We start from the raw sequence: 17562 nt of genomic DNA, 5'->3' as shown, positions 1-17562 counted from the left end.
CTCTTTGTGAACACGTTCAGATTATTGGGCTTTGAATGCATGCTCCAATCTATCGTGCTAGTGTGGGGATATGTGCAGCCAGCATGTAAAATTCTCCTGTATTGTCCAGTATCTTTTTTTACTACACCTGCAGTGAATCTGTGATTTGTAAGTACCTTTGGTTATGCCATTTGCCACTATTTTCATAAGGCTACTGACATTATCAATGTTTATTGGTTGTTGTCATACAAATACTATTATATACTTACATTTATGTTACAGAAAATAACATAATTACCCAGTCTATAATTACCCCTGAAGAAGGAATATGCACACCATTGCACAAATAATTTCCAAAACATGTCGGGTTTATACATGTTAAGACTTTAGCTGGCTAACTCCTTTTTTGGTTCGGCCAGTAATTTCTTGACCACCAACTTGGGTGTATATGCACTAACTACCTCTTGTTTATATTTATTCATTTATGTACCACTGCAATACATTTTAAAATCACTATATCTATGTGTGTTATTACATCTATATATTTTGTATTATTTTTGTATTAAATAAAGTTGGCACTCTTGTGCTTTTTTATATATACTTCGATTGTTTATACTTTACTTCTGCCATCAAAGTCCAAGGGGGCATCTCTCAATGCACTTGATGCATGTTCTTTTCACAAACATAGATATTTTTTTATATTTATTTTTATAATTTTTTTTTTTTGGGTCTTTGAGTTTCATCTCCATACATAAATAAGCATCGTAAACACAGGAAGAGGGACCGGAGGAGGACACAGAGGGGGACCGGAGGAGGACACAGAGGGGGACCGGAGGAGGACACAGAGGGGGACCGGAGGAGGACACAGAGGGGGACAAAGAGGGGAGCCGGAGGATGACAGGGGGGGACCGGAGGAGCCCACAGAGGAAGGCACAGAGGGGAGCCAGAGGAGGAAACAGGGGATTCTCACAAAACGATCGGTGCGGCCGCTGGGAATTTATAATCACCCATCTCCCTGTGTGGCATTCGATAAAGCAGCTGAAAGCCACAGAGGGGCTTCCTTCCAGGTTGGCAGACTCAAGCTGCGTGAGTGGCCGGAGCCACAATGACATCACTTCTGCGGGAGCCGCCGATTACGGCACAGAACTCTGAAGGAACAGCACGGGTATGCCGTTCCTTTAGAGCATATTCGCTGGTGACATCACCAGCTGCAACTACAGTAAATATCTCCTAAACGGTGCACGTTTAGTTGATATTGACAGTACTTATAGGTAATCCTTATTATAGTCTTACCTATAGGTAAAAATCATGCTTGGGAGTTTACTCCCACTTTAAAGTGGAGTTCCACCCAAAAGTGGAACTTCCACTCATCAGGTTCCTCCCCCCCTCCGGTGACACAGTTGGCACCTTTCAGGGGGGAGGAGGGTACAGATACCTGTATATTACAGGTATCTGTACCCACTTCCGGCGTAGATAGCCGCAGAATCTGCGGTTATTTACGCCACTTCCTGCTCCCTCCCCGCTGCCTGCTGGGAAACACACGGGTCCCAGAGGCAGCAGGGAGCATTCGTATTGCGCGGCGCGACTCGCGCATGCGCAGTAGGGAACCGGGAAGTGAAGCCGCACGGCTTCACTTCCTGATTCCCTTACCAAAGATGGAGGCGGCAGCACCCGAGGACGGAGAGACGCTTCGGCCTCGGGTGCCGACATCGCGGGCGCCCTGGACAGGTAAGTGTCCATGTTTTAAAAGTCAGCAGCTGCAGTATTTGTAGCTGCTGACTTTTAAAAAAAATTTTTTCGGCGGCGCTCCGCTTTAAGCTCAGTGTTTAGAGGCAGAAAAAAAACCTTCTGTTTTGCATTTTTGAGAGCAGTTTTCTAGCAGAAAAAAAAAAAAAAAAAAAAACGCTTAACGTGCCTAAACCCTAGTACAAAAAAAAAAAACGCTCAAAATTAGCATTGTTCTGCAAAGAGCACTGCCGTTTTTTAAGCCAGTGCGTATGGACCCTTAGGGGGAAGGTTAGCAATGACAGCCTCCATATTTTCTTTATTTCTTCCCAGATCTCTTTTATAACTAAAATGTTGGAGAAATGCATTGAAGAAATAAAAAAATAAAAAATTCCTCCTTCAAAAAAAAATGATTTTGCCTAGTGGTGATGTAAACATCTTCACTTTATACATAAGTCTTTTGGTGTCCAAACTCCTATAGGCAGAGCCTGCTAGCCCAGAGGCATGTTCTGTCCCTGCATCATTGTGGAGAACGAGTAAGTACAGATAGGCATACATGGTTTCCAGACTTCGTTGGTTATCTATCCTTTACAAACCCTCCTTTAGAAGTAGGGGTTAATGAACACACTGGAACACTTACAAAACATGTACTCAATGCAGCCAGGGTTTTAAGAAGTGATAGATAAGGTTTTGATGTTGAGGCTCCATTCACACATGAGCGTATCGATTAACTTGCATTTTTTTTAAGCTTTTTTGCAGCTTTTTTTTTTTAAAAGCATTTTAGAAGTGTATTGCAAGTGTTTTACAGCTTCAGGTGTTTTTGTTTAGCCAATAGAAAGCACAAGGGGAGGAGTCAGGCGTTTCTTTTTGAAGTCTATTGGGCCAAAATCACTTGTAATCTGCCAAAAAGAAGCTCAAGCACTTTTCTGAGCAATAGGCATTTTGCTTCAGGCGACAGAACGCTCAGATGTGAACAGAGGTCATTGACATGAATGGGATTTGGCTTGGTAAGCATTTTAGAGCTACAAGCTTCAAGCAAAAAAATTGCTTAAGTGTGAACAGTGCCTTATTGCTCATGTAAGTGAAGCCTAACAGAAAGAAAGGCATTTAAAAGGAGAAGTACAGCCAAAGCTTGTTTGGCTGTACTTCTCCTATGGATCACAGGAGTGCAGTTAGTTTTGTACTCCTGGAACTCATTTTCAGCAGAGAGTGGGCTGAAGTCTGCTCTCTGCTGACATCACAGAGTTGGTCCAGGCTCACCGTCATCACGACCATGTAAGTCGAAATCCGCCAGATCCATGAACCGACACCCAGCTCAGCCTCTCAGCGAGCCACTGAGAGCCTGATCCGGCCGCTCCCCACCCCCTCCACAGCTCAGCACTCCAATGAGCGAGTAGGGACAGAGCAGAGAGAAGCAACTGAGTCAGCAGCTTTCTGCACGGTGAGCTGTGAGAACAGAGAGATCGGCGGTGTTCGATTGCTCGGTTCTCAATGTAGAGGCGCCGGGGGACAGATGCAGCATCTGACCCATGCTGCATCCAACTAGGTAAGTATGAATCAAAAAAAAAAAAAAAAAAATACCCATACTTCTCTTTTAACATACTGCAAATCAGAGGGTACGTACCACACGGACGCGTTCTAAATCCACCTCAGCACGGCGCAGTTTCTCCCAGCAGTAGTGCCTGTTACATTTCCTCTTTGGAATCCTGCAGAAATCACCTGTCAACTCAAATACATCTTTCGTCATGGGACAGCCACACACTTCGTCTGCTGGCACCTGATAACAGAACACAGAAAGCAGTTGTGACTTCCCTGGGTATTGAAGTCAGCATCATAGTGAACAAATCTGAGTCTGCAGGTTTAAAAACAATATATTCCTTTTCATTAAACCTTATATTGCAATCTTTTTTTTTTTTTTTACTACAGCATCTTTGTTTAATAAACCCTGAAAAACGTGTACCCACGGTGCAAGGTTCACAGAGAAAGTACAGCAAAAGATATGTGCCTGCAAGACGTCTCTGACTGAAACTTTATACAGCCCCATCTAAACACAGTAAGGAGGAAAAGGGGAGGAGTCGTTGCTCTGATGTATTCAGTTCTGTAAGTCCATTTCAGCTTGAGCCGCTTAGTTCTGTAAACAACAGACTTTTCAAAAATCAAATATGGGGAGCATAGAAAAAGGAACCTAAAATAAATTATTGAATCCAACGGTATCACAATACTGTGCTTCTGCGTTTGCTTTAGGCCACTTTCACACAGGCTCCTCCGTTGGACAGAATCAGTTTGCTCAGCAGAGGAACGCTCCGCTGATCCCCAATGAGCAGGCGGATGACAGAACAGTCTCCGCTCACTTGGCGGAGCTGAGACAGACACAGTCCCACTCTCCTCTATGTCCATTTTTATCCGATCCACCAGACGGATAAAAAAATAGGACCACCATCCACCTGGACATGTTACCACTGACATTCGCCACTCCATAGAGGTGAATTGAGGGTCCGATCAGGTCCTCCTGAAAAACTGATAGGCGGACCTGATTGGACAGCCCGTGTGAAAGGACCCTTACTCTTTTTCACCTCTTTTTAGACATACTTCCCATACTACAAGCCAAGTCCTTAGAACCGTCATAGCAGATAACAGTGCCTTCAAAGCCTATTATTTACCCAAACTAACAGACAACCCCCCCCCCCTCTAATAATCTGTCAGCTCCTATGCTGATGAAGTCTCCTGAAGTCTAACTCAACCCTTCTATTCCTTGAAGCTGAACACTGCATCATCTGGCCTCTATTTAAAAGTTCAGTTGCCATGGTTCTGCATGTGATCAGCTAAGACACCGGCCATCTGAGGACTGAAAAGTTCAAATGAGAACGGACATAATCACACTGGCAATAGTAACAGTTTTCAACAGAGGCATACCTTGATTGCAACGGTTTTGGAATATAGTTAAAGCAGTTCCTTGAAATAATAGAGTACTATAATAGATACTCTTTAGAAATCAATTTTGTATTAGTGGGACAAGTGGTGAAACATACAACAGATTTATATACGTGACAGCAGGGTTTATTTTTTGTCAGAAAACAGGTTCAGGTACACACATTACCTCCGCCAACCCAAGCTCATTGTCATGTTCAAGAAACCAGTGGTGAGAGGATTTGAGCTTTATGACATGGTACATTATCCTGGTGGAAGGAGCCATCAGAAGATGTGTACACTGTAGTCATAAAGGGATGGACATGGTCAGCAACAATACTCAGGTAGGCCATGGTTTTTAAACGATGCTCAATTGGTACTAAGGGGCCAAAATGTGCCAAGAAAATATCCCCCACACCATAACACCACCACCAGCCTGAACCATTGATACAAGGCAGGATGGATCCATCCTTTCATGTTGTTCACTCCAAATTCTGACCCCATCATCTGAATGTCGCAGCTAAAATCGAGACTCATCAGACCAGGGAACGTTTTTCCAGTCTTCTATTGTCCAATTTTGGTGAGCCTGTGCAAATTGTAGCCTCAGTTTCCTGTTCTTAGCTGACAGGAGTGGCACCTGGTGTGGTCTTCTGCTGCTGTAGCTCATCTGCTTCAAGGTTCGATGTGTTGTGCATTCAGAGATGGTATTCTGCATACCTTGGTTGTACTGAGTGGTTACTTGAGTTACTGTTGCCTTTCTATCATCTTGAACCAATCTGCCCATTCTCCTCTGACCTCAACAAGGTATTTTCATCCATACAACTGCTGCTCACTGGATATTTTCTCTTTTTCCCAGACCATTTTTTGTAAACCCTAGAGATGGTTGTGTGTGAAAATCCCAGTAGATCAGCAGTTTTTGAAATACTCAGACCAGCCCGTTTGGAACCAACAACCATGCCACGTTCAAAGTCACTTAAATGACTTTCTTACCCATTCTGATGCTCGCTTTGAACTTCAGCAATTCATCTTCACCACGTCTAGATGCCTAAATGCATTGAGTTGCTGCCATGTGATTGGCCGATTAGCAATTTATGTTACCAAGCAATTGAACAGGTGTACCTAATAAAGTGGCCGGTGAGTGTATATCAGTGACAAATGACAAGTCACTGAGGACAGGGCAGAGTCGGATGTGTTGTAACTCTGTTCCTTCATGTTCTGGCTGAAATAAAACCTTACATGTCGATAAGGTGTATATAAAAATATCACTCTGACAGAGCTGTTGCAAACTTCTCTCCTGCGAATACATTGAGTTTTACAGGCAGAGAAGCTATTTGGGAGAGTAATAGAAACATATAAAATTTCAGTTCCAAAGGAAATTTTGTTGCAGAATTGACTCAAAGATGCAACACAATAATTACATGTGTGATGCAATCAGCAATTTAATCCATACAAGAGGTCTTATTTACTTCCACTTCGCTTGTCACTAATATTATGGTATTTTTTTATGAATCTGTCACAACAATAGCACCAAACAAAATTCTACAAACAATACCCCATAATGACAACGTGAAAGAAGTTTGTTTGAAATCTTTGCAAATTTATAAAAAAAAATAAAAATCACATGTACATACGTATTCACAGCCTTTGCTCAATACTTTGTTGAAGCACCTTTGCCACCAATTACAGCCTCAAGTCTTTTTGAGTATGATGCTACAGACTTGACACACCTATTTTTGGACAGTTTCTCCCATTCTTCTTTGCAGGACCTCTCAAGCTCCATCAGGTTGGATGTGGAGCGTCAGTACACAGCCATTTTCAGATATATCCTGAGATGTTCAATCAGGGTTCAAGGCTGGGCCACTCAAGGACATTCACAGAGTTGTCCGATAGCCATTCCTTTGTTATCTTGGCTGTCTGCTTAGGGTAATTGTTCTGTTGGAAGATGAACCTTCAACATAGTCTGAGGTCCAGAGCGCTCTGGAGCAGGTTTTCATCAAGGATGTCTCTGTACATTGCTGCATTCATCTTTCCCTCAATCCTGACTAGTTTCCAAGTTCCTGCCACTGAAAAACATCCCCACAGCATGGTGCTGCCACCAACATGCTTCACTGTAGGGATGGTATTGGCCAGGTGATCAGCGGTGCCTGGTTTCTTCCAGACATGACGCTTGCCGTTCAGTCCAAAGAGTTCAAACCTTGTTTCATCAGACCAGAGAATTTTGTTTCTCATGGTCTGAAAGTCCTTCAGGGGCCTTTTGGCAAACTCCTGATGGGCGGTCAGGTGCATTCTAATAAGGAATGGCTTCCGTCTTGCCACTCTACCATACAGGCCTTATTGGTAGAGTGCTGCAGAGATGGTTGTTCTTCTGGAAGGTTCTCCTCTATCCACAGAGAAAAGCTGGAGTTCAGTCAGAGTGACAATCAGGGTCTTGATCACCTCCCAGACTAAGGGCCTTCTCTCCCCGATCACTCAGTTTGGCCGGGTGACCCGCTCTAGGAAGAGTCCTGGTGGTTCCAAACTTCTTCCATTTACGGATGATTGAGGCCATTGGGACCTTCAATGCTGCAGAAATTTTTATGTACCCTTCCCCAGAACTGTGCCTCAGATGTCTACAGACAATTCCTCAGACTTCATGGCTTGGTTTGTGCTCTGACATGCACTGTTAATTGTGGGACCTTATATAGACATGTGTGCCTTTCCAAATCATGTTCAATCAACTGAATTTACCACAGGTGGACTCCAATCAAGTTATAGAAACAGCTCAAGGATGATCAGTGGAAACAGGATGCACCTGAACTCAATTATGAGTGTCATGGCAAAGACTGTGAATACTTATGTACCTGTGATTTTTTATTTTTAATAAATTTGCAAAGATTTCAAACAAACTTCTTTCACGCTGTCATTATGGGGTATTGTTTGTAGAATTTTGAGGGGAAAAAAAATGAATTTAATCCATTTCAGAATAATACTGTAACATAACAAAATGTGTAAAAAGTGAAGCGCTGTGAATACTTTCAGGATGCACTGTATATCATATTTATTTGTCCTAAACTTTTTATTCAGCATTGCTTCAGTTACTTCCTGATTTCCAGGCCTAGGCAAATGATGTCATACATCTCAGGCGTCTTCAGGAAGGGAGGAGGAATTTTATTAGCCAAGCACACCCTTCTGCCTACATGCCTGAGCTAAGGGCAGATGGATTCCAGTAAGTAAATGCTAAAAGAATAAAATTTGCCCTTACTCAAGATGGCTACCAAAAGAAATAGTAGGGGTGCTTTTAAAAGTAATTTATCATCAAAATAAAAGCATGGATACATAGATGGATGGTTGAAATTGCTTTGAATATTAACAACTGACGAAACTGCGTTTTTGGTTTGTGGTGCTCAGATGCAGTGTACTTCCACTTTGGTCTTTGATAAAACCGCTTTAAAGAGGAACTAAGCCCTAGTGGGTTTTTCTTCTTCCCTGCAAAGTAAAGGCATAATGTGCTAGTATGCATCGCAGGCCGCATCTGTTGCCCATCTTCCTCCTGGGGCCGTGGACTCTGGCTCTGTGACTGTCCGGAGCTGCGTGACATCGTGCGGGAGCCGCCAGTCACGGCACACGCTCCTGAAGAAATGGCACGGACGGCTGTTCCTTTAGAGCGCATGCGCTGATGACATCATCGGCGTGGTATACAGTAAATATCTCCTAAATGGCGCATGTTTAGGAGGTATTTACAGTACCTATAGGCAAGCCTTATTCTAGGCTTACCTATAGGTACAACTAATGGGGCGTACACACGGTCGGACTTTGAGCGGACTGGTCTGACGGACGCCAACGGACCAAATCCAGCGGACAATCCGATCGTGTGTGGGCTTCCTTCACCGGACCGTCAGCGGACTTATCCAGTCGCAAATTTGACAGACTTTAGATTTGGAACAGGCTTCAAATCTTTACGTCGTAACTCCGCCGGACCCAGAAATCTGCTCGTCTGTATGCTAGTCCGACGGACAAAAACCGACATTAGGGCAGCTATTGGCTACTGGCTATCAACTTCCTTATTTTAGTCCGGTGTACGTCATCACGTATGAATCTGTCGGACTTTGTTGTGATCGCCTGTAGGCAAGTCCGTTCCTTAGATAGTCCGTCGGAAGTCCGTCGAAAGTCCGTCGAAAGTCCGTCGAAAGTCCGTCGGAAGTCCGTCGGAAGTCCGTCGGAAGTCCGTCGGAAGTCCCTCGAAAGTCCCTCGAAAGTCCCTCGAAAGTCCCTCGAAAGTCCCTCGAAAGTCCCTCGAAAGTCCCTCGAAAGTCCCTCGAAAGTCCCTCGAAAGTCCCTCGAACCAGTCCCTCGAACCAGTCCCTCGAACCAGTCCAGTCGAAAAGTCCGACCGTGTGTACGCGGCATTACACAGGGAGGTTTACAACCTCTTGAAAATGTTGACATTACAGCAACAAATAAAGCCTAACCTTGGGGTCTCGTGAATGTTCTGGACACAAAACTTGCAAACGCTTGCAGTAGGTTTTACTCTGTGGGTTGTACACATCACAAAAGAGACGAGTAGCTCTGCAAATAGGAAAACAAATATTTTTAAAAACACCAAACATAGGCAAAGACACCACAGGGCAGAGCAGTGATAAAAGGTGACTTTGAAGTCCAGCGAAGCAAAACATACCCTTCAATTCTGGTCGGGTACATTGATCCAAAGGATGTCTGGCTTTCATACTAGGAAAAAAAAAAAGTACAACAGGAGAATTACTGCTTACCCAATATAAAACGAGAAACTTACATACAGCTTTAATAAAAAGTAATTCTAGACTTATAACAACAAATGCAGAAATATTTCAGGAAGCTGTCTGTAGCGTCACGTCACATGATTGTGTTGAACATTCCTTCTCTATGTTTAATACAGTAAGAAGCCCACATTGACCTACATAATTACACAGCTCAGCATTTGATGTTCACAATATACAAGATTATTATCAACAAAGCAATGTTCTGCCCAGAGGTATCGTGCTGATACTTCCAAACAGCCCTCAGCTTTCCAGTGGATGTTTATGCACCAACAGATGTAAATCCCTCAACAGCCCAAATCTGGAAGTAAGTGTTATCCACGTCAGCTTCGGAAGATTTTACTCCCTTTATGACCAGGCCAGTTTTTGCCATTTGGCATTGAGCTACTTTAACTAGTGCTTGCACAGTCAGGCAACGCTGTACCCAAACAAAATGTATATAATTTTTTTCACACAAATAGAGATTGCTTTTGGTGATATTTGATCATTACTGCGTTTTTTATTTTTTGCAATATAAATGAAAAAAAAGACTGAAAACTTTGGAAAAAAAAAATATTTTTTACTTTCTGTTAGAGCCCTTTCACAGTGAGGCAGTTTTCAGGCGTTTTAGCACTAGAAATATCGCCTGTAAAGCGACCGAAAACTGCCTCCCATATGTGAAAGCCTGAGAGCTTTCACACTGGGGCGGTGCACTTGCGGGACGTTAGAAAAAGTCCTGCAAGCACCATCTTTGGGGCAGTTTGGGAGCGCTGTAAACAGCACTCCCAAAATGCCCCTTGTCCATTGCAATTAATGGGCAGCACTTCCAAAGTGCCTGAAAGGCGATTCGGAAGCGCCGCAACACAGGCATTTTTAACCCCCTTTTCGGCCGCTACGGGGGTTAAAAGCACCCCACTATCGGCCGAAAAGCGCTGCTTAAACAGCGGTAAAGCACCGCTAACACAAGCAGCGTTTTACCACTAACGCACTGGCGTCCCAGTGTAAAAGGGGTAATACAAAACGTATCCAATAAAAAAAAAAATTTTAAATATTAATTTCTTCATAAATTTTGGCCAAATGTATTCTGCTATTCTGTTTTTGATAGAAAAATCCCAATAAAGTGTATATTGATTGGTTTGCATGAAAGTTATAGCGCCTACAAACTATAGGACATATACACTGGAATTTTTTTTTTTTTTTACACTAATGGCGGTGATCAATGACTTATAATGGGACTGCGATTGTGCGGCGGGCAAACTGACTAACTGCCACTGACATTAACACAGTGATAAGTGATAATTCTATTCACTGAACTAATGACACTGGCTAGGAAGCAGTTACCATCTAGGGCAATCATGGGGTTTAATAATGTGAAATGTGTGCTGCTTTTACTAAGAGATCTCTCAGTTTCTGACAGATCGTTCCCTCTGTACAAAGCTCTCTGTATTGTTTACTAACACAAAGCTCTGGGCTATGATTGCACACAGTCAATCAGCAGGTCCCGGCTGTGAATCATTGGCAGGGACCTGCTGACCGGCTTTTACTGTGTACAACCATACATGTGCGTGCCCTAAACCTGGAAGTAGGCAGCGACATACGGGTACGTCCCTTTGTCTACAGCGGCCGCTCATCCCCAGTACATTGCGAGCGGGCGGGCGGGCGGTTGCCAAGTGGTTAAAGAGTTACGCACCTGGAAAACTTCTATGAAAAATAAAAAATGTTTCTGTTCTGCCCAAGACATTCCTCCCCACAGTCATTCAGTCCTGGGTTTCAGCTCTCAGCCACACAAAGCAAATACAATATAGAAGAAAGAAGAGAACAAGCTCAGGTGGATTGCCTATGTACTAGGCACATGCTTAATACAAACATATAGTTACTGGTCTGCAGTATGCGTCCCTTCTATCTGGTATTTTCTTTGAATATGGTTGATGTTCTTCAGAATATTCTCACCTTGGCATAACAGCGCTCCATGTGCCTCAGAGCAACTTTGGGATTAATTGGATGGCCACAAGACACACAGAAAATCTGAAAATCAGTGTCATCACTGTCTCCATCATTGGTCTGTCAAACATAAATAAATAATCATAGTTAAACATTTACTCTTTTGCCTACTTGATTCTCCTACTGCAAATGTGCTCCAGCGATTTAACAAAGTTTGACAAATGACCATACCTCTTCATCCTCTCGGATCTGCTGCTGTTTGGCTTTGCTGATTACGCCCTCCAGCTCGTGAAAGCGACGCTCCATTTCTTGAAGCTTTGTACGTGCTTGCTGTTGCTCTCTGCGGATCCGTTCCAGCAACTTCTTTCCTTGTTCCTCGGCAACGCATGGGTTCTGTTGCCACTGCTGGATGCGCTGTGGAAGGATCTCGTAGATCCGACTGAAGACAAACATGAAGCAGAAAGACTTATAAGAAAATCATAGCAGGTCTAAATCCATTTTAAAGCACTCTGCTTTGCACGGTTAACATCCTAAAAGGCAAAATCTAATGTACTTACAATGGACTCATTGAGGTAATATTGCAGTTTTTACCTTACAACAAAGCAATAGGTTAAAGGATAACCTCACCTTTCATGTTACGTTACATCTATACTCAGGGTGTAACATGTAACGAATGGACCGGCCTCCCTGATTACTCGATCTGACAGCTAGCGGTGGATCTTCTCCCCCCCTGCTAACTGTCATAGTTTAAGAAAAATGTGGCCGAGTGGGGCTCCCACCGCATCACTCATTCACAGTGTCCTGTGGTTGAAAAACTACAAGGTCCTGCAGCCTTTGCGGCTGTCGGCTTGTAGTTTTCAATGAACTACCACGGCGCTGTAGAGCAGTGGTCATCATCCCTGTCCTCAGGGCCCACTAACAGGCCAGGTTTTATGTATTACCTTGGGGAGGTGCAGACTAGTATACTTCAATCACTGAGCAGCAAACGATATCACCTGTCATGTATTTCAGTTATCTTGCAAACCTGGCCTGTTAGTGGGCCCTGAGGACAGGGTTGATGACCACTACTGTAGAGCACATTCATTTTCTCTTCCAGTCAGATTGCATCTGCCTGCCCATACATGGAACCATCTGCTGATCGCTGGTGCAATGCTTTACAGGCTCCAAAAAATAAATAAATAATAAATGCATATTTTCTTACCTGCAAAAATGCACATTTACTATTTTGTTCTAAAAAAATAACTTATCCTTTAATCTCTGAAATTATATATATATACACATACACACACACACATACACACACCTTTCCTATGCTCCTCCTGCTGGTCTATCTGCTGCAAAGAGCAACTCCCTTTCCTTCAGGTTATAGCACTGGTGCTTTGTGACTGGTTCAGTTGTCTGTCACATGGGGGCAGAGGAATTGTTCTCAACTCTACTTAAAGAGGAGTTCCAGTCTCGTGGAAAAAAATAAAAAGACTGTAGCTGCTGAGTTTTAAAAAACAGCTACTCACCTGTCCCATGATCCAGCGGAGTGTTCACCCCAGTTGGTTTCACCTGCTGTCTTCTTTCCTCGGCGCCGGCATCTTCACTATGGGCACCCAGCTGTGACAGCTTGCAGCTTCACAGCCAGGTGCCCACTGCACATGCGCGAGCAGCGCAGCACATTGTGAGTGGTGGATGTAGTCTTCTGGGACACGTCAGTGTTTCAGAAGACTGCAGGGGGGAGGAGGACTTCAGTTTCCGAACGCGTAGGCAGTTGAAATGGAAGTGGGAGTGGGTACCTGTCAAAATAAACTCCTCAAAAGTGTCAATTCTTCAAGAGGCGTGGGGGATGAGTCCTTAAAGGGGAACTTCACCTTTTGGGTGGAGCTCCACTTTAAGCTCTACAATGAATCTGTTGTTTAGCTCCTTTTGGGATGAATTTAGGGATTTGTAGATTAGCCAAAAGAGAGAGCTTGTCAGTGTAAGTGCAATCACTCTGTGGGGGAGATTTACTAAAACTGGAGCACTCAGAATCTGGTGCAGCAGTGCATGGTAGCCAATCAGCTTTTAACCTCAGCTTGCTCAATTAAGCTTTGGCAATAAAACCTGGAAGCTGATTGGTTTCTTTGTAGAAGTGAGCCTAATTTTGCACTCTCAAGCTATAGTAAATAAACCCCTGTGTGTCTCTCTCTAAACACTGTTGAGGTTACATATTAGCCACACAGGAAGTGCAATATTTTTAATCAGCCCTCCAACCCATACATTTGCATTATAAAGCAGGCCATAGATTATGCAATTTTCTTTCCTGCAAACCACGAGTTGCAGGAAAGAAAACCACTCACCTCCCCCATCAACACAGTGATTATTGCTAGTGGCTATAGCCACTGGTAATAATCGCACGCTAAAAATCTGACTTGCTGGTTGTACCCAATTCAAATGATGGTTCGACATTGGTACAATCAGCCTGCCCATAGATGGATTGAATCTTGGCTTGTTTAGCAGGTAGTGGCTGAGATTCGATCTATGGCCAGCTTAAAGTGATTGTTAAGGCTCATTTTTTTTCCATAAAAATAACAAACATATTATACTTACCTGCTCTGTTGCAGTGGATTTGCACAGAGCATCCTGGATATTCGCTTCTCGGGTCCCTGTTCTGTGATCCTGGCCCCTTCCTCCTGTTTAGTGCCCCCACAGCAAGCAGCTGGCTATAGGGGCACCCGAGCCGAGTCACAGCTCCCTGTGTCCATTCAGATACAGAGCCCTGACCCCGCCCTGCCCCCTCTCCCCCCTGATTGGCTAGCTGGCTTTAAATGACAGCAGCAGGAGCCAATGCGGTGTTTTAGCCAATCATGAAGGAGAATCTCGGACGGCCGAGGCACTCATGGACACTGCTGGATAGAGAGGGGCCTCATGTAAGTATTAGGGCGACTGCTACACACAGCAGGCTTTTTATTTTAATGCAAAGAATGCATTAAGATAAAAAAATCTTCTGCCTTTACAACAAAAAATGACTGCTCCAATGGATGGATGGAGATATTATATATATATATATATATATATATATATATATATATATATATATATATATATATATATTACAAGTCATACAAGGAAAAAGGCTATTTAAATATTAATACATATTATCATCATTATCATGCTAATATAAATAACATATAAATAAAAAATCTGAAAATACTATACATAATTTTTAAATGGCTACCTAATGCAAACACAATTTTAGAAAAAAAAAAAAAAAAAAAAACATATTTATGGATCTACAGATTATTATAAGGCTTTAGGGAACAAGGGTGGTAGAGCTATGCTGTTTATAGGATTTGTTTCAGTGGTCTTCTTCAATAAACACACAAATGGTAGCTTATACAAGGAAAGCTGCAAATCTCTTTCTAGAAACGAGCCTAATGAAAGTAGAGAATTGTAATGTAGGCCACTGAACTCACTTGGCTGCCAGCTTCATGCCGCAGTCATCGGAGCAGTACTTCGAACTGGCTCGTGCTGGCTGGACACAGCTTGGCCCCAAACATTGGCGCAGTGACGAATAATCTCTGTTTTCCAAGCGCTCAGAGTGCTTAGCCTTGTCCTTGTGCCTTTGCTTCTGCTTGTGTCTCTTGTACTTGTCATCCTTCTAAGGAATACATAAAAACAATGACAATTATTCAGCATATGACAAGCTTAGATCAGGACATCGAAAGCCCAATACTGTGAAGGCTCATTCTGTGCAGAGGTAGCACAAAAATCAGAAAGGATATGTTGGTTCTACCAGTCACATTTCTTCTCCACATGCTGCTTCATGTTTCTACCAGGCTGTTTAAACAGCCATGAATATCTTAATGCAGTAATAAACCAAAAACAGAAAATACGGTATATTGCAGATTAACAGTCCCTAAACATGGTGGCCGCAATTGTTTTGTTTTTTTTACTTTTTTTTCCCTATATTTTTACTTGGTGAGCTGGCCAGTAACACGCTTCCTGTCTTAGGGTGTCTCCTCTGGATGGAGGAGCAACAAAAACACCTTTAGACAGCAGCATTGTCAGTATGGGGAGAGGATATAGTTTGATGCACTAGTAGACTTAGTTGGACTTGACTAAGGCACTAAAGCCAAACTCCAGTTAAAACTTTTAAACAGTAAGGCCTCTTTCACGCGGCCGATCCATTCAGGTCCGCCTGTCAGTTTTTTAGGCGGACCTGAACGGACACTCCATGGAGGTCTATGGAGCGTCGGATGTCAGCGGTGACATGTCCGCTGACATCCGACCCGCTCCGATCCGAAAAAGTGTGACGGAGGAAAAACCTACTTTTCCATCCGTCTGCGGATCGGATCGGGTGACAAAGGACTCTACGATCCGTTGTCATCCGATCCCCCATAGGGGAGAGCGGCGCTCTGACAGGTCCGTCACTGCACAGTGTGCAGCGACGGACCTGTCATCTGCCTGCTCAGTGGGGATCGGCGGAGCGATCCCCCGCTGAGCAGAGCGGGCTCCGTACACGGACATGTCCGTGTGAAGGAGCCCTTACAGCAACAGTTTTTTCTTCCTTTTGGGACAAAAGTTATACATAAACGTATAAACATTGACCATTGTAAGCACCCCTGTCTGCAGTAAATAGCTTTGTTTCACCCCTAACTGGAATGTTTTTTTAGGAAGCTCGATCATAGAAGTTGAAATATAACAGATTTACTGGCTGGACCACCAGATGAAAATAAAAGGAGAAAAACCTAAAAAAAAACAAAAAAAACAAATTCAGCCACCGCATCTAAAAATTGTTACGCGGCAAAGTTTATCCCCAGACACTTTTTTCTCTAGGATGACAACACTTATTCATCTCTGCTGCAATGTCACCTTTTTCTGCAGCCTCCTGAGACTACAAGCAGCTCCAGCAAAACACATTGTGCTAGCGCATTCTGCCATAGTCAACACAGCAAGACTATGCTAGTCAGTTGCCTCTGGAGCACACAAATATCCACAGCAAGTCCATACAAAAAAGAGATTTACTAAACCTGGTGCACAAAGAATTTGGTGCAGCCATTACTAGTAACCAGCTTCTAACTGCAGCTTGTTCAATTAAAGTGGTTGTAAAGGCAGAAGATTTTTTTTTTATCTTAATGCATTCTATGCATTAAGATAAGAAAAACCTTCTGTGTGTAGCAGCTTCCCCAGCACCCCCCTAATTACTTACCTGAGCCCCATCTCTCTCCAGCGATGTACAGAAATGTCTAAGCCATCCGGGACACTCCTCCCGATTGGCTGAGACACAGAAGTGGCGCAATTGGCTCCTGCGGCTGTCAAAGTCAGTCAGCCAATCAGGGGAGAGAGGGGCTGGGTCAGGGGCTCCGTGTCTGAATAGACACACAGAGTTGTGACTCGTCTCCAGTGCCCCTATAGCAAGCTGCTGACTGCAGGGGGCACTTGATAGGGGAGAGGGGCCAGGAGCAGCAAAGAAGGACTTGAGAAGAGGAGGATCTGGGCTGCTCTATGCAAAACCAACTGCACAGTGGAGGTAAGTATAACTACATTTTTTTTTTTTAAATGACACTTGACAATCACTTTAAAGCTTTGACAATAAAACCTAGAAGCCGATTGGACACTATGCATAGTTGCACCAGATTCTGTGTACACCAGTTTTAGTAAATCTCCCCCAAGGAATGTACATGAGATGCACAGTGCAGGGAGAGAAAACATGAACAAAACTAAGGGAAAACTTTACTTTATTAAAGAAGAATTTGGGATGCAAAAAAACAAAAACAAACATACATACTCTCACCTCCATGGTCTGATGCTGCAGTTATCCCTCGCCGACTCTAAGCTGAGAACTAAGAAATCACATAACGGTTGACCACTCAGTTCTCGGTCAGCTCCGAGCAGCTGGTCTGCCCCACCAGTGCCCACCGAGTGCAGAGAGCCAGAGTCAGCTGTCAACCAGGGCTCTGGGTGGATCACAACAATATCGCTCAGCTAAGATAGCCGACAGCGGGGGTTTAGCTGTGACTCCTGGGTCACAGGGGGGCACAAGTAAGTGTACTCCTGTGACCCACAAGAGAGGTATGGCCAAAAAAAGCTTTGGCCATACTACTCTTAACAAAAAAATATTGCAATCATGCATTTCTTGTGCCCTACAAAACTAAAGCTGGACATACATGGATCATTTTTGTCATGATCAGCCGTTAGTCTGATCAAAAAAAAAAAAAAAAAAAAACATACAGATTCCCCTGTCCACACAAGTGAGGTGAGTGGAGGAATCCTCCCTGCTGTGCTACTGTAT

At 43.6% G+C, this 17562-nt stretch overlaps 1 protein-coding gene across 3 annotated transcripts in view; it reads right to left on the bottom strand.

The window, feature by feature from the left end:
* The window catches only part of CXXC1 (CXXC finger protein 1), a 49946-nt gene that overhangs the window by 5303 nt on the left and 27081 nt on the right, over positions 1–17562 (bottom strand). For all 3 annotated transcript variants that reach the window (XM_073599858.1, XM_073599861.1, XM_073599859.1), the window contains 6 exons: positions 14744–14928; positions 11535–11742; positions 11313–11423; positions 9266–9315; positions 9060–9156; positions 3329–3481 (listed from right to left, as the gene is read on the bottom strand). In XM_073599858.1, coding sequence (XP_073455959.1) covers positions 3329–3481; positions 9060–9156; positions 9266–9315; positions 11313–11423; positions 11535–11742; positions 14744–14928 — 804 coding nt within the window. The remainder of the gene's footprint in view (positions 1–3328; positions 3482–9059; positions 9157–9265; positions 9316–11312; positions 11424–11534; positions 11743–14743; positions 14929–17562) is intronic.

This window comes from Aquarana catesbeiana, linkage group LG09 (genome assembly GCF_042186555.1).
Source record: "Aquarana catesbeiana isolate 2022-GZ linkage group LG09, ASM4218655v1, whole genome shotgun sequence".
Taxonomy (NCBI): domain Eukaryota; kingdom Metazoa; phylum Chordata; class Amphibia; order Anura; family Ranidae; genus Aquarana; species Aquarana catesbeiana.
Note: the sequence above shows the minus strand (reverse complement) of the source record. Positions and strands in the feature narration are given on the sequence as shown.